General features: G+C 38.8%; 2 protein-coding genes across 3 annotated transcripts in view; one reads left to right on the top strand and one right to left on the bottom strand.

Annotated features, from left to right (window-relative positions):
- LOC307267615 (uncharacterized protein) overlaps positions 1-10637 on the bottom strand; it is a 275732-nt gene extending 265095 nt beyond the window's left edge. The window contains exons 1-9 of one of the 2 annotated variants that reach the window (XM_080049974.1): positions 10585-10620; positions 8224-8370; positions 7864-7983; positions 6650-6882; positions 4429-6220; positions 3820-3993; positions 2727-2900; positions 1142-1315; positions 574-747 (exon numbers count right to left, since the gene is read on the bottom strand). In XM_080049974.1, coding sequence (XP_079906100.1) covers positions 574-747; positions 1142-1315; positions 2727-2900; positions 3820-3993; positions 4429-6220; positions 6650-6882; positions 7864-7983; positions 8224-8351 — 2969 coding nt within the window. In that variant the 5' untranslated portion in view covers positions 8352-8370; positions 10585-10620. Of the gene's footprint in view, positions 1-573; positions 748-1141; positions 1316-2726; positions 2901-3819; positions 3994-4428; positions 6221-6649; positions 6883-7863; positions 7984-8223; positions 8371-10584 lie in introns of both variants that reach the window. The other variant, XM_080049981.1, reaches the window with a different exon arrangement.
- Positions 10638-14276: 3639 nt separating this feature from the next.
- sugct (succinyl-CoA:glutarate-CoA transferase) overlaps positions 14277-15346 on the top strand; it is a gene marked incomplete at its 3' end in the record, with an annotated part of 71130 nt that continues 70060 nt past the window's right edge. The window contains exon 1 of the mRNA XM_080050011.1: positions 14277-14398. Coding sequence (XP_079906137.1) covers positions 14281-14398 — 118 coding nt within the window. The 5' untranslated portion in view covers positions 14277-14280. The remainder of the gene's footprint in view (positions 14399-15346) is intronic.

Below are 15346 nucleotides of genomic sequence, written 5' to 3'. Positions count from 1 at the left end.
GATAACCGGAGTGAATACAAAATGCAGTTTTTAAATAAGGAAAGAATCTAATGACAATGTATATGGTTAACCTGGAAGTACTGGATATTTGCTTGATGCTAACTGTGTTTAGTGACAGAATGGACTGACTCCAACCCTCTACTCACTTCAGAGTCTCCAGTCTGTAGTGTGGATTATTCTTAAGATCAGACAGAGGCTTCACTGCTGAATCCTGCAGCGTGTTGTTATTAAGATCCAGCTCCATGAGATGGGAGGGGTTGGACTTCAGAGCTAAGGCCAGAGAAACACAGCTGATCTCTGACAAACTGCAGTGACTCAATCTGAAATGTAAACGAAAATATTGTTGGAGGATCTTCAGTATAAAAGGTGACAATTTATAAAAAATTATAAACATGAATGTACTTTAAACATTTTCATTTCTGCCTGCAGACTCAAATATGTACAAGAGAAATGAAAATATGAACAAAGCAAATGTATTACGTTATGGATGTAAGTTCTGTGTGTACATACATTGTGTTCAATTGTTCATTGAATATATAAGATCTACAATAGTAACAGAGTCAGTGAACTGACCCCAGAGTCTTCAGTCTACAGTGTGGACTCTCTAGAAAACCACACAGCAGCTTCACTCCTGAATCCTGCAGCTTGTTGTAACTCAGATCCAGCTCTCTGAGATGGGAGGGGTTGGACTTCAGATCTGAGGCCAGAGAAGCACAGCTGATCTCTGACAACCTGCAGTAACTCAATCTGAATAAAAAATGAATTGTGCAAAAAAAAAATCAGATGTGTTCAGGTTTTAAATGTGCAGCTCAACATGACTTTGTTCTATTCAATGAGCTTTCCTCTAAAATGAGTAGAGTGACTTTGTCATTCTGTTGTTGTGGATCATCATAATGTCAGCCTTCTACAGACATCACCCACATGTCACCACAACATTCACACACCTATTCATGTTAACAAGATTAATATCAAGCGTAAGCTTTATTTTGTGCTGGAGACTTAACTTTGTACAAGAGAAAGAAAAAATATGAAATAATAAAATGTATAACGTTATGGATGTAAGTTAAGTTTGTACGTAAATAGGTATACTTGTTAATTAAATATATACGATCTACAATAGTAACAGAGTCAGTGAACTGACCTCAGAGTCTCTAGTATACAGTGTGGACTCTCCATAAAACCACACAGCAGCTTCACTCCTGAATCCTGCAGGATGTTGTAGCACAGATCCAGCTCTCTGAGATGGGAGGGGTTGGACTTCAGAGCCGTGGCCAGAGAAGCACAGCTGATCTCTGACAAACTGCAGTCCATCAATCTGAATAAAGAATAAATGATGTAAATAAAAAAAAATTCATAATCCAATCAGATATGTTCAGGTTTTGAATGTGTAGCTCAACACTATTCATGTCAACACAGATTAACATCAAGCTGCTGATCTCAGTCAGTTGTGTTTGGAAACATACTTTGATATCTGTCTTCCTGTGAGTTTGTTGTTGTGTGTGGGTCTGTGTCTGTATTCACAAAACATTTAATCTTAGCGCTAAGAGTACTCCTAAGGAGCACTAAAAGTTCTTAGTAAGGAGTAATTTCTTAAATCCTATTCACAAAGCTGCTAAGACCAACTTCTACTAAGGAATGGGAGGGACTCCTAAGCTAAGACTAGAGGGCGGGGTTCACCCTGTTGCTATGGATGATGTCATGTTCATACCTTCTATGCCCACGGTGATTGGCTGAGAGAGAATGAGTCCCTAAGAGTGAATTTATGATATAAACACTGTGGGAGATATCCATATCGTGTCGCTGTATTAAAGTAAATAGTTTTTAAATACAATTAATGACAAGTGATTTAACATGAAAACCAAGATACTGCAGGGTTTCCCACACATTCGTTCACAATTAGCCTACAATAGCGCCACATAGGTCTATTCATTTTAAATTTTAGAATGATTTGAATTGGTAAAAATATCCTCATTGAAGAGCTGCACTTTCACTGTATTTCTCTCAACGGCGGACTTTGCAGGAATAGCCAGACAGCGACGAACCGGGAAATTCACCATTTAGAAACAACAGCCGGCAAAAAGGCGAGACGCGCAACTATACAGTAGCGGACCTGTGGCACGTAGGAGATGCTGTGAAGCGCCACATAGGCCTAGGCCTACGTACTCTAGTAGGAAATTAAACCCAAACCAAACAGTAACTTTCAGTGCATCGTAAACCGACAGCAACTGCAGGAAACAGAGCTTAATAAATATATTTTTTTAATAGAAATATAATAAATATGTCTATACTTTCTAAATATAGCTTTACTAAGATCATTTAAGCCTCACAGTTATTAAAGGTACCTTTTATAAAGCTCACTATCATTAAATCTCTCCAAAACACCATCAAATGATTGTCTGTGATTTACTCTTAGTGACTTAGGACACCTCTCGAGGACTCCTAGCTTTTCATAAATTTAGGAGCTAAAATGCTTTGTGAATTACACTTATCTTAAAAAGTTAGGAGTCCTAAAATTAGGAGTGAAACGCCCCTTATTTTTAAGAGTTACTCCTAAATCAGCGAGTTAGGAACTACTCTTAGCCTTAAAATGTTTTGTGAATACGGCCCCAGATCTACATGCCTGAATGCATTTGTGCTGCCATGAGATTGGCTGATAAGTTATACAGTGCTGCTTGAAAGTATGTAGACATTACTATCTACAATAGTAACAGTGTCAGTGAACTGACCTCAGAGACTCAAGTCTACAGTGTGGACTCTCCAGAAAACCACACAGAAGTTTCACTCCTGAATCCTGCAGCTTGTAGTAGCTCAGATTCAGCTCTCTGAGATGGGAGGGGTTGGACTTCAGAGCTGAGGCCAGAGAAGCACAGCTGGTCTCTGACAAACTACAGTTCATCAATCTGTAGAAAGAATAAATTATGCAAAAAAAATATAATTAACAATCCAATCAGATGTGTTCAGTTTTTAAAAGTGTAGCTCAACATGACTTTGTCCTAACAAATGAGATTTCCTCTAAAATGAGTAGAGTGACTTTGTCATTGTGTTGTTGTGGATCATCATAATGTCAGCCTTCTGCAGACATCCTCCACATGTCACCACAACATTCACACACCTATTCATGTCAACACGGATTAATACCATGCTGCTGATATCTGTGAGGTCTGAAAGTAGAGGATAGATACTAAATTAATCCTTTAAAAACCTGTATTTGGAAATGTACTTTGATATCTATCTTCTGTGTGTGTGTGTGTGTGTGTCCTGAAGGCTAAGTATCAATGATCCGTAATTATTATAAGAAGCTTGTTTAATAATTTATAGATTGCCTAATAACATAAAAGCATTTCAAACCCATGTATTGAGTCTTACTAATTTATCTACTAAATACTGTGTGACGTCTTTTGAGAATACTACAATTTAAAATAAATCTATAAAATTCAACCCGCCAAAGTGGCTGGTGGAAATGACTGTTTTACCTGCCACTGCTGAAATCCTGCTGTCTCTCTCTCTCTGTTTAAACAGAAGCTCAAACTCTCTGCAGCCTGTTTCTATCTGCTATCAACAGATCTTCAACCACCTCATTCATATCCATCACACACTCTACAGCCTCATCAGGACTGACATCATCTTCACTGACTGATTGACCACAACGTGAGTCTGTGGAAGCTAAAAAAACATTGTCCGGTAAAACATTTCCTTTTTATGATTTGAAATTTCTTCATATTTGCTCAGGCAAACCTGAACATCTTTGAACAAAAACTTCAAACCTCAGTTAATTGAACAAATAGAAAACTCTACATGAGTAACAGTCAGTGAACTGACCTCAGTGTCTCCAGTCTGCAGTTTGGACTCTCCAGTCCGACACAGAGAGCCTTCACTCCTGAATCCTCCAGGTAGTTTCCACTCAGGTTCAGCTCTCTGAGATGGGAAGGGTTGGACTTCAGAGCTGAAGCCACAACTTCACAGTGAGTCTCAGAGAGTCCACAGCCAGAAAGTCTGTAATGACACATTCATGACAAAATGTTGTAATGAAAGAGAAGTGATGACAGAACATTTTGACATTTCCTGATTTGAGTTACATTTGCTCTTCACTTAAGCTCATCTTATCGCACTGTGTCCGACATGGTTTGGTCACATTGTTTCATTACCTTTATCATTTGGTCACATTGAATTATTGTAATTTGCACAAATTGCTCGTAGTCATGTGATTTCCACCCTGTCATCTTGACATTTTTATGTCATACTGTAAATAAAATATAATAAGAATTAATCTTGTGTAGAAGAGCTAAGTGTGGGATGGGATAATATGCAAATAAAAAAATAACAAAATATATTAAGAATCAAACTTCTATAATGTGTGTATTTGAATAACTAAATTAGTAAAATTACTAATCTGCATTGATTTGTGATATTAATCACATCTGGACTTACAGAGCCTTTCTGCAGTTCCTCACAGCTGGAATCAGTCTCAGTCGACCCTCTGGTGATGTATTGTACTTCTTCAGGTCCAACTCATCCAGAACCTCCTCTGACATCTGCAGCATGTAGGCCAGAGCAGAGCAGTGGATCACAGAGAGATTCTTCTTTGATCTGTTCTCTGACTTCAGGAACTCTTTGATCTCCTGATGAACTGAGAGGTCGTTCATCTCCGTCAGACAGTGGAAGATGCTGATGCTTCTGTCAGGAGAGATCTCATCATTGTTCATCCGCTTGAGGTTGCTGATGGCTCTCTGGATGGTTTCTGGACTGTTGTCTGTTGGGCCCAGCAGGCCTCCTAAGAGTCTCTGGTTGGACTCCAGAGAGAGGCCATGGAGGAAGCGGACAAACAGGTCCAGGTGGCCATTTTTACTTCTTAAGGATTTCTCTATGGCACTCTTCAGGAAGACATCCAGGGATGAATTTACGTAGATTTCTCCCAGGAAACCCTTCAGTACCTCTGTGTTATTGTTGGTGTAACAGTGGTACATGTAGACTGCAGCCAGAAACTCCTGGATGCTCAGATGAACAAAGCAGTAAACTGTTTTCTGGAAGATCACACTCTCGCTTTTAAAGATCTCAGTACAAATTCCTGAGTGCACCAAGGCCTCTGTGATATCCAGACCACACTGCTCCAGGTCTTCTTGGTAGAACATGACGTTTCCTTTCTGCAGTTGTTCAAACGCCAGCCTCCCCAGCTTCAGAAGAACTTCCCTGTCGGACTCTGTCAGCTCCTGTGGACTCGTCTCATGTCCCTCTTCATACTTCTGCTTCTTCCTCTTTGTCTGAACCAGCACAAAGTGTGAGTACATGCCAGTCAGGGTCTTGGGCAGCTCTCCTCTCTGGCCTGTAGTCAACACATCCTCCAGAACTGTAGCAGTGATCCAGCAGAAGACTGGGATTAGACACATGATGTGGAGGCTCCTGGATGTCTTCATGTGTGAGAATATGTTGCTTGACAGCTCTTCATCACTGACTTTCCTCTTGAAGTACTCCTCCTTTTGTGGGTCAGTGAAGCCTCGTACTTCTGTCACCCTGTCAACACATGTAGGAGGGATCTGATTGGCTGCTGCAGGTCGGGAAGTTATCCAGATGAGAGCCGAAGGAAGCAGATTCCCCTGGATGAGGTTTGTCAGCAGCACGTTGACTGATGACTTCTGTGTGACATCAGTCACAACCTCATTGTTCTGGAAATCCAGTGAAAGTCTGCTTTCATCCAGGCCGTCAAAGATGAACAAAACTTTACTGAGAGCGAGCTTCTCTGCTGTGACCTTCTGTAATGTTGGATGGAAAACATGGAGCAGATTGAGAAGACTGTACTGCTCATCTCTGATCAAGTTCAGCTCCCTGAACGAAAGCAGAATCAGCAGACTGACATCTTGGTTTTTCTTGCACTCTGCCCAGTCCAGAGTGAACTTCTGCACTGAGAAGGTTTTTCCAATTCCAGCGACACCGTTTGTCATAACTAATCTGATATGTCCCTGTTGGTCGGGTAAGGCTTTAAAGATGTCGTGGCACTTGATTGGAGTGTCATGGAGGGTCTTCTTCTTGGAAGCGGTCTCAAGCTGCATCACCTCATGTTGGGTATCAACCTCTTCACTCTGTCCCTCTGTGATGTAGAGCTCAGTGTAGATCCTGTTGAGGAGAGTTCCACTTCCTGTTTGATCAGTTCCTTCAGTCACACGTTCACATCTCCTTTTCAGACTGATCTTATGTTCATATAGAACCTCCTGCAGACCACCACTCACTATGATAGAGAGAAAACAAATAAAATATGACACTGGTGATCATGGTAATATATTCTGAAATAAAATTAAAATCAGGCATTTATAATTGCGTATCTGTTTGACCTGTAGACCACTATAACCTGAAAAAAGTAATACTTATATTTTGAGTATATGTTGATTATTTTCATCGCCAACAGTAAGAGTAGAAGTAGTAAAAGTGGTAGTACGAAGTTTTAAATGTTGTAATTTGTTATGTAATTCATTTGTGTCTATATAGTACAACACAACAAATAATACAAGAAGAATCCTGTTTTCAGACATGATGACATCAGCTGACAGATCTCCAGTACCTTGTATAGTCGGTGATTCATGATTTGAGTATCTATGTCTGATATTTTGCAAGGCAAACATTAAAACACATACAAAATAAAGGAAAATATGTGTCTTACCTTGTATAGTGCTGGTCTGACTGGCTGACTGGAGTCCAGGTCTGGATGTTTGTCCACACTGGGGACAGGAGGAGTCTCCTGATGGATCAGACTGGTCCCAGTATGAGGTGATGCACCGTCTGCAGAACCAGTGTCCACAGTGTCCACAGCTGGTAGAGACCGGATCCTTCAGGACGTCCTGACACAAAGCACAGCAGAACGGCTGCTCCTCCACAGAGACATCACTCCTCTTCCTGTGAAGACATTTCTTCATTTTTATATGATTTGTTGCTGGTTGAAATATATCCAGATTTGTCCACAGATGGCCACAGTGAACAGTAAAAGTGTTACTTTTGTGTAACATTTCTGTTTGAATTTCACATATCTGTCTTATTAAACATGTAGTGATCTGCCTATAATTTGTTATCTAAACAACTTTGTGCAGCTACTTTCCAGTAAAAGTCCTCCATTTAAGAGCATCCAACTGTTCTACAGTCATTTTGGGAATTAGTTGAAACCGATGTTAGAAGTGATGTAAAAAATCTAATAATACCCATTTCAACATCAAAGAAGATTAACAATTTCTAAAGAAATACAAACATTTTTGGGGAACCATTTAATTTTTTGAGGACCCACTCAAATCACAACCTGTGGGTCCCGGGAATTCACGACCTATCCTCGTCACTGCCAGTGATAGAAAAACTTTGTCAGGGATTCATACTTAGCTAAATACCTAATCGGCCTAGCCTGTCTTCATACCTTTTTTACTTGCTAACTTTTTTTATTATTTTTCTTTAATTTTTTTTTATTATTATTATTACGGACAATTACACATAATACATAATTTTCTCATTGCATATTCATACATATTACTTTGTGTTATCGTCCGAAGGGAAGCAGGAGAAGCCAAAGGCTTATCGGGTCCCGCCCCCACTGCCATAAGATTCAGATACAGATACACAGCTACTACAGTTAGAAATTTTTTTTTTCTTTTTTTTAAGAAGATTCATTCTAATACACAGATCATTTTAGGTCTCTATTTTCCTCTCTGCCTGTGACAATGCAGATAGTGATATGGCCTAACTGTAAAACAAGTACCCATATAATCTTGTTAATTGTCTATAAGCTATTTAATTTTCCATTTTAATTCCTGCTGTAGAAGATACGAAGGGAGGGGGATGGATAGATACTAGCCCCACTATTTATTTTTTCTTTCAGCAATTTTTTTTTCTTACTTTGTGTCTGAGGGTCCAGGTTCTTTACTGAAGTATAGAGGTTCATGTTTGGACCAGTCACTCTTCATAGACAGACCACTCGGGACTGGAGACGCTGCTCTCTGTCCCTGATACTGAACCCTGCAAAACACAAAGATATTTTATTCATTTTAATAATTATTCAAATCATGTGATTCCTTGAAGCAATTCAAGAAGCTCTAAATAACGTTTAACTTCTGTAAAATCGTAGGGTGTATTCACACATGCCGTGTTTAGTTCGGTTGAAACAAACTCAGGTGCACTTCCTGCAAAATGTTATGTCTGTGAATACGGCCACAACAAAACGTTAACAGTTGAATGAGTTTGTATCAGTTCACTTACTTTGTGTCTGAGGGTCGAGGTTCATTACTGAAGTCTGGAGGTTCAGGTTTGGACCAGTCACTCTTCATAGACAGACAGCTGGGGACTGGAGACTCTGCTCCGTCCTCTTCCTCCATATTAACATTCATCTTTTGGACTTCAGCCAATCTGAGGTGAAACGGTAAACACTGAGTGTGAGCTCAGAAAAACAAGTATGAAGAGAAACAGATTTGTTATAGTCACAAGCCAAACTGAGAGAAAAGGGAGTGCCAGTCTATTCTCAAACACAAACAGACATTGCATTGTCACACAAACGCTCTCATACACAGAATCTACAATTACCGGCCACTTTATTAGGTGCAGCGATTACATTTCTTGTTAACACATATACTGTAACTAATCAGCCAATGACATGGCAGCAACTCAATGTATTCAGGCATGTAGATGTGGTCAAGACAACATGCTGAAGTTCAAACCGAGCATCAGAATGGGGAAGAGAGAAAGGGGGTTTAAGTGACTTTGAACATGGCAATGTTGATGGTGCCAAAAGGGCTGGTCTGAGTATTTCAGAAACTGCTGATCTACTGGGATTTTCAAGCACAACCATATCTACGGTTTACAGAGAATGGTCCGAAAAATTAAAAAAATATCCAGTGAGCGGCAGTTTTGTGGATGAAAACTCCTTGTTGATGTCAGAGGTCAGAGGAGGATGGGCATACTGGTTCAAGATGAAAGAAAGGAAAAACTAACTCTGGTATTTTCCAAATAGTTTGTGTAATTTCTGATTGATATGAATAAGTTTGGGTTTTCAGAACACATTTTTTTAAAGAAAAAGGTTTTTGTTCATTGATTTTTCCTAAATGATTTACTAACTGTGAGGGAATTTTGGGTATTTAGTTGTAATATTAATGGGAAAGATTGAGAGGTCATATGCCTATCTTGTGTGTCTGTCTCTCAGACTCTAGGTCAGCCTTGGAGCCTGTTAGGAGACACTTAGGTCAGTTGGATAGATAAAGTCTCATCTCCTACGACTCCAGAATGTTGTGGTTCACTGTGTTCAGCTCTGAACCAAAACATTGGTACACTTGGTGCCCGAGCCGGGGAGGTGATAGAGATAGCGGAAGGTTAAAACACAGCTCTAAGCATGAGTTTGTCAGAATTGAAGTGCAAGTCACTAGAGTTGCAGTCCGGTTCTCCTTGGCCAAGTCTGTAATAAATATTGCTTCATAATTCATCCAAGTCTCCTGAAATATTCTTCCACCTGAGTTGACCTCCAACCTTAAACAGAACTTCCATCACACTAACCAGTTACACATACACACCCGTAAATTATAAACTGAACAGGGATCAACACAATCCCTCTAATTTACCACACACACACACACACACACACACACACACACACACACACACACACACACACACACACACACAGCGTTACCACAGAGACCGGTTTAACTACTTTACAGGGTGCTGCTGCAGTTGCGTTTTTTTCTAAAGATTCCACCTTGGAAGGGGATTTCAAAAGTTAACGTTTTCAAGGATGCATTTGCTGTTATGTCAATAAGTGGCTTCCAACCTTTTTTTGACTTGTGTACCCCCTTACTTGTGTAAGGTTGCCATGTTAAAAGTAACCCATCGCTCATGTGTGATCGCCTTAATTTGTATTCATAATAAACCCTTTGTCTTCGTATCTAATCAAGCTGCCCATTAAATTAAAACCATTTGTGCAACTCTCCCTTAATACCAATTTGCACTTGATAATGACAACTATTGTGAGCAGGGGTGCAAAGTCATAAGCCATGAAAAGGTGACATGACACCTGAAAACTAAACCCCTGTAGGGGCTACAAGTGATTCACATAAACTAAGTAGGAACATTAACACAGTAAAATATAATAATACTGCGGCTACTTGCACGCTCCGATAATTTGGAAAAAAGTAACTTCCTGTGCGAATGCTCGCACTGACTGATGTCACCGCCCCTCAATGACAAATACTGGTTCTGATTGGCCAAATGACCGTCAAAGCACATATGATATGAGATACCATCTGTCACTCATAGTCAGTCACTGTGCTCACACACACACGCACACACACTATTTTCAGTCTTTGTGTATGACGTGCAGAGTGTTACAATCAACACGGGGAAGGAACAGGTAAATTAAATAAGAAATATTATTATTTAAAAAAAAATATTGTAGGCAAATGTCGTATCTTTCTGCGTACCTCCTGCAATACCTATAAGTGCCCCAACGTAAACAGCCTCTGAGAGAACATGGAGTAACACAATCCCTTTAATTTACCACACACACACACACACACAAACAACAGTATCATACAGTCAGCGCTGTGGCTGATCAAATGTTGTATTAACACTCACCCTGCCTCATCCTTCTGTTTCCCTCCGTCTGCTCTGCTGTTGTTGTCAAAATGTATATATAGACGAACACCCTCCCTGTGCTCCTCCCCTCTGCATTTACAGGAAATCAGGTGAGATCAAACTTTGTGTGTGCATGTAGTAGGGGTGTGAACGTTTATAAGAATGTCTTAACTGTTACAGGACCACATTTTTTTCATGTACACGTCATTGTGGTCGTCTGCAGCTCCCTCCTCCCCCAGGTAGAAATTGCCTTATCGGCTACGCACGCGCACACACAAAAACTTGTTTGTTTGCCTGAATATTTGATGCTCGTACACACACGGACACACACTTACACACTTTCACATCTTGTCATTTGTATGCCGTCATAATTAATTAATTTAATATTTAAGTTATCTTTCATCACTCGTATGTGGCTGTAACTGGAGCCCTGTGCAGCAGCGCTGGCTGATACTAAACTAAGTTAAATGATCATCTCCCTTTGCTTCAACAGGTTCTGGTGTAAATGTTGGAACATAATCGCATCCTTGTTTAAATTATGTTAAAAAATCAATTGTGTTTCAAACTAGATAACTTTTCCTCTTTCACATTCACATCACAGTCCAGCTGCCATCCTTCACTCCACTGATTAACCCAAAATATCTCATATCCTGTAACACAGAGCAGTTAGTAGGAAGCGTAAAGTAGTTAGCTGAGAGCTAAAATAGCTGATAGCTAACTAAACCTATGCTGTGTTTCAAATCAGGTTCTAATGTTAGAGCATGTTTATGTAATAAACTGAACTTACTTGTGTAGTGCACTGATTCCTGCAGAGTAGTGTTGTCTCAAATCAAACACATCCGTCGCACACACTGCATAATGACAACAGCCATTGACAGCCTTTCTTATTCCGTGTTACGCAAGTTGCGACCGTTTTCGACAACATTTGACAAGTGACTGTAACAAGCCAAAATATCTGCTGGTTAGCTCAAATTACTTCAGCTTCAGCTATGTATATTTAATCTCAGCTGGATATGTTTGCACTTTTGCACTATTAAGAATATATTTATTGTAAATATTACTTAGCCTATATTACCATATTTTATCCTTTTGTTTTTATTGCACCGTGGGGTCGGAGACAAACGTTATTTCGATTACTCTGTCTGGCACACTGTATTTTGCAATTGACAATAAAGCTCTTTGATTATTAACTTTGTTATTATTATTAGATTTTACTGTAATTGTAAATATTTACCGAGTTAAAATTAATATTTTTCTTCACAGCCTTTGCGCTACAATCTTTTCAAATGTTAATTTACATTTTAGATATTTTAAATTTTACTTTTGCACTCAGTGGCCACTTTTCATGTACACTTTTACGATCTTATGTACTCCAATTAAACAGTTTAAACTGGTTGAACACAACACAACAGACATACACCAGTTTGTATTTTGTAACATATATGTGCATGTTACAACATACAAACTGGTATTATAAAATGTATAATTTTACTCACATTTGTACGCACGTCGGTGGTCATCATTTCACAAGTCCTCTTCTGTTACGAAGACCAAATGGCGACCGTTCAGGGTGAGAGAGGTTCGTTGTTTCAGACTCACCATCAGGGTCCTCACAAAACTTTATCATCTCACATACTTCCATTGTGAATTTATGCACAAAAAATAACAAATGTAAGTTAAAATATACGAGATCCGAGACACATTTCTTATAACTTGAATGAGAGTAATTCCCTAATATCTAATAAAGCTAACTAAACCTACTTATCTATCCTATTAAAGATAGCTGATAGCTAAAATAGCTAACAGCTAACTAAATCTTTATCTTGGTAAGAGTAGTTAACTAAACTACTAAATCAAGGGATCTTTTTTAAAACGCCAAGGAGGAACTTTTAAATGTTTGTGAAAGTCCATTTTCCTCTGATGATCATAAATGACCTGTTACAGCGAACGAGACAATGTGCGAAAACAACTCATTAATTTTAATATAGTTATAATAAATGCATTCGCGCAGGTACGATTTTTCCCTGGAACTAGTCACGGCAGGCAGAATGGAACAGCCTATGTATCCTGAACGCTACTAAATCAAAGTTCTATCTGCTTCACCATGGTCACGTTACCATCATTAATCTGACATAATCACATAGAAATACATTACCTTCTCACGACGTATAGCGGCTTCTCATCATGGACGTAATCACTCGCTTCCTAAACAAATGCAGACGCCAACGGCACGCGCTTGGGGGTCGTAAAATCTCAAGGTGCTGCTAGTATCAACAGAAACTCCATGTCCCTCGTAGCTATTTAAATGTAGTTCATTGTAGGCTATCTCACAGCTTAAATGAAGTTTTACATTAACAGCTATTTCCTCTCTTTATGGTCTATCTTTAAGTTCAGCGGTGGCTACAATAACAGGCAAGTTCACTGAAAAGACGTTAGTAAACAGGATGCTAAATACACACGCTAAAGGTTATTTCAGCAGTCAGCGCGCTAGCTAAACGGGTCAAATTCGGTGAAAAAACGTTAGTAAACAGGGCGCTACGCCTGCTTGCTAGTTACGGTTATTTCAGGCCATTAACACGCTAGCAAATAGGACTCTGGTGTTTATTTCAGCAGTTAGCACACTGGCTAAACAGTCAAGTTCAGCAAAGAGACGTTAGCACAGAAGACGTTAGCACACTCATTACCTAAAGGGATGCTAACTTTGCCTGGTGTCATAACAGCAGTTTGCATGCTAGCTCACGGGACTCTTAACGGTTATCAGCCGTTACCTCTTATCAGTTTGTCCCAGTTTGAGAGAGAGAGAGAGAGAGAGAGAGAGAGAGAGAGAGAGAGAGAGAGAGAGAGAGAGAGAGAGAGAGAGAGAGAGAGAGAGAGAGAGAGAGAGAGAGAGAGAGAGAGAGAGAGAGAGAGAGAGAGAGAGAGACTTACCTCCATTCATGAATTGCGTCTTATTCGCGGCAGCCTCCGTTCCTCCTCTTGACTAAAAATCGTCACGTCATCGCTCCGTCTCATCCATTGAACCTTCTAAAAGATTTTACACAAACAGCGCGCAGCCACCGGTGATGCGGCACAGTGCGCATGCGCAAAGAGGATCCATTCAACAACATGCCCAGACTACATTTCTATCATAAATCACTGATCAATGTGAATTTGCTTAAAGTGAAGAAGGTTCGTGCAAAGATTATTCTGTGTACTAAATCATCATCATAATTTACTCAAGTATCAATAATATAGTAGATAGTAAAGTAGTAGTAAATATAGGCTACTAAGTTTGATAAGCTGTGTAGGCTAAGTCAAGCTAGCTGCTATGACAATATACATGAGAAACGTTTTAATATGTACAATAATAAATATTTAAAAATATATTTAATTTGGGACGTTTTGTGAAAGTTTCTCATTATTTTGAGATATTTAGTCTTCAGTAGGCTATACGATATTAAATCATTAATTTGAGACACAATCTTCATTTATTGCCTCCAGTTGTCCTGTAAGAAAACACTCTCAATCTCAATCTCATAATTCTTATTCTTTGGCAAAAAAAAAAAATACAATTATTGTGAATTATTTTATTCTGAAAGGTTTGCCCTGAAGAAAAAAAAATACACTTTTACAATTTTATTCTGAAGGGTTTGCCTGGATGTCTTGCTGCTATGTTGATTGACGGTAGCTTGTTGTTGCTAACAGGTGGGAAGGAAGATGTCGTCCTCTGCCATAGCGTTGGGACGCCGGTTCCAGGCCCTCTGTCCGGCTGGTTTCACTTCACTGACCCGGAAAAGTGCACCGGTACCCGGGAGGAGGTTACACGCTCACACAGGTACAGAACCGGAGCTACAGCTAGCAAGCTACTGTTAGCATCACACTGCTGCCAGTGAGATCTATGTGTGTGTGTGTGTGTGTGTGTGTGTGTGTGTGTGTGTGTGTGTGTGTGTGTGTGTGTGTGTGTGTGTGTGTGTGTGTGTGTGTGCGTGTCTGAGTGTGTGCGTGTTTGTTTATGTGTGTGAGTCTGTCTGTGTGTGTGTTTGTTTGTTTGTTTGTTTGTTTTTGTGTGTGTGTGTGTGTGTCAGCTGTTAACATGTGATCAAGTAAAGCAGACACCATCACCTCTTCAATGATTAATATACTGAACACTTAATAACTCTGTTAATGTTTCATTGACCCACATATACAATATTAACTGTGAACAAACTATCAACACAAACTTTGTTTAGCTGTGTCAGTCAAGATAGCTGCTATGAAAATATACATCCGTTATAAATGTTATATTATTTTTGTATTTATTTATTATTATTATTATTATTATTATTATTATTATTATTATTATTATTATTATTATTATTAATAATAATAATAATAAATAATAATAATAATAATAACAATATTAATAATAATAATAATAATAATAATAATAATAATAATAATAATAATAATAATAATAAATAAATAAATACATATTTAAAAAAAATACAAAATATAATATAACGTCATTATTTTGAGGCACAATCTTTATTTTGAGATGTGTATCTATTATTTTAAAGTCAAAGTCAAAATTATTTCTATAGCACTTTTAAAAACAACATCAGTTGACCAAAGTGCTGCACAAGAAACATTACAAAACAACATAAAAGATACATGAGGAAAAACAGGGAGGAGTGTCAAAGTCTCAACTTTATTATATTATAAATCTGTTTTCAAATCAGTTTTAAAGAGCCCAAATATCACAAATAGCCATTTTCCTTAGTAAAAATAAATGTTCTAACTCTGT

Source organism: Ammodytes marinus (assembly GCF_949987685.1).
Source record: "Ammodytes marinus genome assembly, chromosome: 21".
In the NCBI taxonomy this organism is placed as follows: Eukaryota; Metazoa; Chordata; class Actinopteri; order Uranoscopiformes; family Ammodytidae; genus Ammodytes; species Ammodytes marinus.
Note: the sequence above shows the minus strand (reverse complement) of the source record. Positions and strands in the feature narration are given on the sequence as shown.